Source organism: Chaetodon auriga, chromosome 4, assembly GCF_051107435.1.
Source record: "Chaetodon auriga isolate fChaAug3 chromosome 4, fChaAug3.hap1, whole genome shotgun sequence".
Taxonomy (NCBI): Eukaryota; Metazoa; Chordata; class Actinopteri; order Chaetodontiformes; family Chaetodontidae; genus Chaetodon; species Chaetodon auriga.
In genome coordinates this window covers 4,113,297-4,121,209 of record NC_135077.1, presented here as the reverse complement: position 1 = coordinate 4,121,209, position 7,913 = coordinate 4,113,297, and the positions used below count along the sequence as shown (strand labels likewise).

Here is a 7,913-nt window from a genome sequence, read left to right as displayed (position 1 = left end):
ACGAAAAACATTGCACAATACATGTACAACACTCGAAATCTGGAAAACTCCAGCACTTCGTCAGCATCAACAGTTTAGTCACCAGGTTTTCTTTCCTTCTTTTTTCCAGGGCTGGGATTGTCACAGTGATGTCAGCGAACAGTTAAACTGGGCTTCAGGGTGTCACATCACTCACTATTTTTATTTCTTTTTAACTGGTGTTGTTGATGGCTCCCTTGTTAAAAGCACCATTATCAATCTGTCATTCTGGGGAAAGCACAAACAAACAACATGGAGTTTGACCTTGGCCCTGACTGTATAATGTGTGCTGACAAGTTAGTTGTGTTGCTCTCCAAACATATGGACACGGGCCTTATCGGCATGTTATTGTTTAAAATAAGCAAACGCGTTTCAGTTGTTTTTTCATAACCAGAGCTTTGCATTTATATGTTTAACATCTGATGGTTATTGTGATCCCGGCACTCTGAGATTGCGACTCGCTGAACACTCTGTGGATACACCAATGTTCCCTAAACATTTGACAAACACGGCAAAACATTTGGATGTGTTGAGAAATCGTGCTGACAGAGAGTTGTCTTTTGAGCGCAATAAGAGGATGTCAAATACGGAACAGCAAACTAAAACACACTTTATTTCTGTCTGGTACAAGTGTGTCACAACGTCAGGGCGGGACCATCGATCCTGCTCCTCTTACAATAAGAACAGCAGGAACGTTAAAAGCTGCAACTTTGATCCATGAATGAGTCGCATTTTGCTTGTTTTAAGGTTATTTAGTTGCCACTGTAAATCCAGCCTGATACCATCTAATTAGATTTCCAGGATTCTGTTTTGCATAATTTGGGGTGCAATGTTCAGACTTTATTTCGATATGGAATATGTACGAGTCTGATGTTCTGTGATGCTTCATGCCTCTCAAAATGCCCCAGAGCACAGTTCATCATTTTCCTGAAACACAAAGCTTCATACTCAATGTTTGCACATCACCAAAAAAAAAAAACATGAAGGCTGTTAAATGTCCATCTCTTACTTATTCACATTACGTTTGATGTCGGCTGATGATTGTGTGTTTTGTCTGTCAGTGTGACATTTGAACTCTCTCTTTGTTTGCTGTCCTCTGGTGTCACCGCTCATCATTCGTGGCTGACACCATCCTTATCTGACCCTTAACTTTTCCCAGAATGCCATGGGTCACCAAAGAGGTCTTAGCCCCAAAGCTCTCCTCGCTGTCCGTGTCACCGTAGCAGCTGGACGTTGCTGGGGAGTTAGCCAGTGCAATGACTGAGTCGGTCGAGTCTCTGTCTCTGCGGACAGACGATGGTGGGGCGGCGTGGGACAGAGGAGGAGTGTCGCACTGAAAAAGAGGGTTCAGCTTGTTGCTGTCCAACCCGGCCGTGGCGCTTTCGTCCTCAGCCTCGTTGTCAGCGGAGTCCCTGCTCTTGTCCTGTGCCTGGTCGTTGAGCAGAGTGACCAAGAAGTTGATGTATTTCACAGCCAGACGCAGGATTTCATTCTTGCTGAGCTTCTTGTCAGGTGGGTGTGTGGGAATGAGTTTTCTCAACTCAGAGAAAGCGCCATTCACGTTCTGCTGTCGCCAGCGCTCGCGGCTGTTGGTGAAGACACGCCGAGCAATTTTCTGTGGTGGGCCTGTTGGACACACATCAACAGTGTCTAAGTGTGCGGGGCCTTAAACGACATAAGACAAAGTTGACATATATTCTTCTTATTGTTGACAAATCTCATAAAAAGACCAAAGCCAACAATGAAATCATGTCACTAACAAGGATTGTGTAGCCAAAGTCCAGTGTAGCTGTGATGTGTGCTGCTACACTAAATACTTAGTGCAGCACCAAACGTGTATTAATCCACCACTGAAAATAGTCCCCTAATAAATGCACTTTTTTACTCTTGTTTGATTAATGCTTGCTATTGATTACAGTGCCGAGCTGTTTTAGGGAATTATTTAACCTTAAAAAAATCCAAATACATATCTCTGACCCCCTTTTTTTTAACATTCATGTCTTCAGTAAGAACAACTGAGCTTTGGGCTGAATGCCACAAACAACAGGAAGAAATCTTGGAGGAAATATTGAGAGACAGACTAAAACATTGATGTCAAAACACAGAACATGGGTCGCCTTATCCTTGATCACATCATCAATCCCATATAGTAACTATATCAGTGCTGACATCTGATTCACACTCACATTCAGTGATCTCCATCTCAAAGTGTGACGAGGGTCTTCTCTTGATCCGGCTGTTGTTGATGACGCTGTAGTTTCCTGCCGAGGGACCCAGGTAAGAACTAAAAGTAAAAACATAATAATGTGTGTGAAACTGTGACATTCATGGAACTACATTCACAATCAACCTAGAAAGTGAAATACGGCTAAATGTAATGGGCAGGTGACAAGTACGCTGGGTCGTTCCAGCCCCTCTCTTCTTAAACAGGAAGACATGCTGGAGAGTGGGTGGAGAAATCGAGAGGATGGTGGAAGCCAATGTGATTACATTGGTGGCATTGATTGAGTATGCATGCAAAGTTTTATCCTAGTCTCATTAAGTCTGGTTACTAGCTGATTCTGCCTCAGGGTTGGGGGTGGGGTGGTGAAATTGATCAATGCTTCCTGCTACAAACGGACCGGAGAGAAGTGAGGAGGGAACCTTATTCCCAGACCTCCATGACAGATGGTGAAGCTATAGATGTAGCCACTGTGAAAAAAGCCCTGCTTTTAACATAGCTGATGCTCCTCTGTTACAGAAAGAAGCTATGTGGAAAATCCTTTCTGGAGTAAAGAATAGATGAACAGTAGGAGGGCTTTGATAACGTCTGCAAATGAATGCCTTTCTTCATGAGTGTAAGCTTGGAGTTGCCAACTCTACGAGCCCAAAAAGTGCTTCAAGAGTTCTGTTGAGTCACCTTTTGTCAGTTTGACGGCTAAATTTAGCGGCAATTAAAATTAGATGTATAGTTTTAAAAGTGATCTCTTTTCAGGTTTTTATTTCTAAATGCACACAAAAGAAATCACATGATGCAACTTGTGAACAGCCAAACCTTCTGGAGAGTAAATTTAGCGTGTGAAATGTCAGAAATGAGAGGTCCCTTCATAACAGCACACATCCTGCTGTCAATTTCACAGAACCATGCAGCGTAGGGACTATTAATCACTATGGGAAGTAATGAAATCCCAGCAGTTGAGGTTTCCTCTGAAACAGAAACTTGTCATGGTTACCAACGGAGTAACATCATCTTTCATAATAGCGTCTCAGGAAAGTGTGTTGTGGCATTTTGTAGTTTAGAGCTCCACACCAGCTCGCTTCCCTACTGAGAAGGAGGTGAATGAGAATGTGGCTTTTCTTTGTCTTTTGTTTGTTATGATGCTCTAAAGGGGGCTGAAGTTACATTATTGTGTTTTCTATAATTCCTGACAGGTTCCAATGCAACCTCCTGAATTACAGCCCCAATTACAAAAAAAAAAAAAAAAACAGAACACAATCGTCTGCAAACGAACTGTTACTGACAGCGGTTTTACAAAGTCTTCCTGAGCCCATGTAGTAACGTCCTTTATCCAATCATGTGTTCACAAAGTGCTGAACCTCGCTCCATCCTCGCTTGTGAACGACTGAGCCTTTCCAGGATGCCCCTTTCATACCCAATCATGACACTATCACCTGTCACCAATGAACAGAATCCTTAGTTGCTCCCGTCCCAACTTGTTTGAAACATGTTGCTCCATCAAATTCAAAATAAGAATTTATTTACAAAAATCAATGAAGTTGATGAGGTAGAACATTAAATATATTGTCTTTGTAATGTTTTCAGTTGAGTATGTCAAAAAGGATTCACAAATGATCACGATCTGTTTTAATTATGTTTTGCCTGACCTTTTTGGAATCAGTTTGCTGCTCATCAGTTATTCTATCAACAAGATTTTTTTAAACACAGTCTGCTTGTAACATTTGGATATTGGATAACACTATCAGTACTGTCTGCTAATGCTGTTGTTCCCAACTTTGTAGTTGAGACAACAAAAAAATAAGGATGACAGACTTTTCACCATTCTTTGCATTTTCTGGTGGAGTAGATGGTTTGACCTCTTAAGACCTCGAAATATTATTCAGATGAAACAGTCTGAGAAGAGAAACTCACTGCTCACCACTAACTGATGAGGGGTTGGAAGTACCAAAATGGCTGTAAATCACAATGCCTATGAGCCAAATCTCACCTGGTGAAGAAGGGGTGTGCAGACAGGTACTGCTGAGGCAGCAGGGGTCCTGATGAAGAAGCCGAAGACCCCCCAGAACCTACAGCAGGTCCAGAACCTCCAGGGCTGGCCACGGGCAAGCAGGCCAGCTGACTGCGGCGGAGGTCCCCTCGGGGCCCATGCAGGAGGTTGGGAATTGGGTGGAGAGCAGTCAAAGGGGTATTGGTGAGTGGGAGAGGGGGTTTGCTGTGACCGAGGCTGATGACTGGAATGTGTGGAGGAAGAGGAGAGGGCGATGAGGACAAAGGGAAGGACGCGGTGGAGGTGGGAGGTGGTAGAGGACACGGGGAGGTCTTGCCAGTAGGTGCCGGGAGGAGCGGAGGTGGAGAGGAAAGAGTTGGGGACTGGTTGACAGAAGCACCAGCGGCCGCGGTGGGCGTTGGTCCTCCTCGCCTCTCCTCCTCCTCTTCTTCCTCCTCGGTCTCCATGACGATGGGCTCAGGTGCAGCAGTTTTATCTGTGCGGTGACTGGTTAACACTGTCGTCGTGGCAATGGGGGACCGAATCGAGCCAGCAGTGGGGACATCCGTGTGTCCCTTGCACCCTGCCTTGTTAGCAGGAGGCGGGCTGCTGACAGCATCCGAGGATGTCTTGTTCTGGAGTGGACTGTGCTGCTCTAAGGAGGCACAGGACGGGGAGGAGGCAGAGGAAGAGGAGGAGGAGGAGGAGCGAGGTAGTTCAGGGGGTGAAGCAGGTGTGCTGGTGTGGTTCAGCTTCTCCATCATGGTGGTGAAGTCTCTGGGCAAATCCCTGTCAGCGCCAAGGTCCTGCTCCTGTCAGCTGCCCTGCGTGTGTGTGTGTGCGCGCGTGTGTGTGTGTGTGTGTGTGTCTTTATATGTGTGTGAGAGTAACTAACATGTTGCACCACCTGCAGATTGACATACAGATCCTTTCGAACCTCTCCTTACCAAGTGTATGTGTCTTTTCCATATAGGCAACTTAGAACCCTTTATTTCCTCTTCTTTTGCTCCACTTTCATGCAGATTATACAATATTTGGCTGCTCTACCTCACTGAAAATGCAGATTTTCCTCTGGCCAGCCTGAATCCATCGGTTGCTCTTATTTTCGCCAGGGTCAGTGTGTGAGTTTTCTATTATTTCCCGCCTCTGCTGGCTATATCTGGACCGTGAGTAAGCATGAGCCTGTATTCATTCCCTCATTAAAACATTAGAGAAGGTGCCAGTGAAACAAAGGTTTTCACGTCCATGTGTTGCAGTCCTTGCGGTCTTTAATGGACGACTATTTCTGTGGTATCGTCCCTGGGTGGAGCGTGGAGCCGGGTGGTTGTCGCGGTCTGATTTGGTGTGTATTTTTCTTACAGCACATCCTGAGCAGCACACTGTAGGTTTCTGAACGAGTCTCTAGTGGCTGCTCTTAATGAATCTGTCTGTGTCTGTCCGTCTGTGTGTATTTTGAGGATGTGAGTCAAAATCCTTTTCAGCATTCAAAACCTCCCAGACCGCTGAAGATTGGATTGATATCAAAGAGTCTGTTGAACAAAAGAAAAAAAAAAATGCACTCAGGATATATATTTGGTGTATATTTAGTGAAAGTAATAAAATATGAATACGTGCTCAAAAGTCATGATTTTACATATAAGCAACACAAGAGCAAGTAGTGGTTGGTGCTGGTTTCCTCCCTGAACGCTGGTCCACAGTTTAAAATCTGAATTCAGTTCATGGAAATTTACGGATTCGCCTCATACCGCAGCCCTGATGGGATGTTGAAACGCTGGATATGAAGTGAATTCACTCTTTTCACATTTGCTTTCACTCTGCGGGGCAGAGTGAAAGCAAATGTTAACAAATGTTAACAACAAATGTTAACTCAGGTTTTGCAGTTGCAATTGTTCCTTTTTTTCTTTTTTAGTGGTCATGACTTTATTTTGGACAGTTTCCTCTTTCACAATGATGTGCAGACGACACTCAGCTAATTTTGCAGCAGTGCTATATTTGCTGAAGCGATACAGTAACAGAATATTTTTGCACAAATTTATTAAGACATTAATTTTGCTCTGGTTGCCCAGAAACATTAGGACACCCCATATATTTTGTTGTAGGATAGATGATACGCATTTGATTCTTAGTCAAGCCAATACCGGCTTCCACAATTACTTCCACAACGAGCTTTCTAATATTTTGTATCATTTACTCAAATAAAATACCTTCGATTATTGTGATAAATCTTTATGCCATCAATATTCCATTGAAATATACTTTATTAAAATAGTTCAATTTCATTGTACTTGATTTTATATTTGTTGAACATGTCTTTTCTTTGATTATTGCCTTATATTATTGTTTAAGCCTAACATGCATTATATTAGAAATGTACTGTAACCAGCAGACTGTCACAAAAAATAGAATAAGTTAACACAGTAAAAAGCCATCCACCAAACCCTCTGACAAGGCTTGATATTAATTTTCTGCCTTCATTCATCTGCCACTAAATTACTGTTTTCAACAGAAATTTGATTTTACTAAACGTACGTACTTTATATGACATTTGGCAAATATACAAGAAACTCCAGATGCATTTTTAATATTAGTCTCATCATTTAAAATAAAAGTTAGAGGCTGTGAACCGCTCATGTACTACAGGCTGCATTAAAAATAGAATATAACATACTAATAAGTACTCACAGATACATTATGACATCCAGTGTGGCCCGTCTGTCTGCCATGCAAAATCCGCCGGAGTTCAAGTGATCTGTGAACGCACATGGTGTATCTCCTCAGTGTCTAACGCCCTCCTCCTCCTTGTCCTCCTCCTCCTCAGGTCGCTCACATTGCAGCCTGTCAGTGTCTGTCTGTCAATCTCTGAGATCAAATTGGAGCCAAGCTGTCTGACACCATTCAGAACACCTCCACACACCCGTGTGAATCTCTTAAAAAATTAACAAGAAAAAAAAGAAAAAGAATAGAATAAATATTCACAAAGACATCGACAGGCAGCCCCAACGAGCTTATTTGTTTTTTGGTGTGAAGTTGCTCCTTCAAACAAAGACACACTCAAAGCGTGGACATGGATGGTGTGGGTGTCTGTCCGTATGCCACGCTCACCTCTCTCACCTCCCTCTTTAACTGTCTTGTCTACCCTTCCTTCTCTCACTCCCTTCGCCAAGACGACACAATGCTCCGGTTGGTTGCCAGTCGGAGAGCTGTGCTACTGGCAAATGCGAGGTGGGAGAGAGAACGGGAGAGAGAAGGGGGGAGAGAGAGGGAGACAGAGAGGGAGCCATGTTGCAAGGAGAGTTTTCCGCTCCCTGCTGGACAAGAGGATGTGCTAGTACAATATGGTGGCCGCTGATAAGAGCCTCAAAAGCTGCCTGTGGCCTGTAGATAAGGAACCTCCACCACCCCTCCTCCCCCTCCACCACCAATACCTCCACACAAACACTTTTCATAACACGTCTCTGAAACACACACACACACACACACACACACACTCACACAAAAGCAGGTTCATGCCTACGTGCATGTGCACACACACACACATCACACTAGACTGGTCAGGCCCAGACTTTGAAGGACCTGGATCCTGGAATGTTTCCAAGAAAATATCTGCAACTGCACTTATATCAGAGTGTAATAAACAGACAAAGTTGTGCCGTACACACATGCACATGCTTATTAATACACACATAGAGT

General features: G+C 43.8%; 1 protein-coding gene across 3 annotated transcripts; it reads right to left on the bottom strand.

Annotated features, from left to right (window-relative positions):
• Positions 1-409: 409 nt before the first annotated feature.
• On the bottom strand, positions 410-7,444 carry lyl1 (LYL1 basic helix-loop-helix family member). 3 transcript variants are annotated; one of them, XM_076729036.1, is made up of 5 exons: positions 7,326-7,444; positions 6,906-7,149; positions 4,224-5,752; positions 2,205-2,302; positions 410-1,683 (listed from the first exon to the last, which is right to left on the bottom strand). In XM_076729036.1, exons 3-5 carry the CDS (start codon positions 4,985-4,987, stop codon positions 1,121-1,123), a joined length of 1,425 nt encoding a protein of 474 aa, XP_076585151.1. In that variant the 5' UTR covers positions 4,988-5,752; positions 6,906-7,149; positions 7,326-7,444; the 3' UTR covers positions 410-1,120. The 3 variants fall into 3 exon arrangements, with proteins under 3 accessions (XP_076585151.1, XP_076585152.1, XP_076585150.1); XM_076729037.1 differs by having other exon boundaries at positions 410-1,644; XM_076729035.1 differs by having other exon boundaries at positions 6,906-7,443.
• Positions 7,445-7,913: the final 469 nt, after the last annotated feature.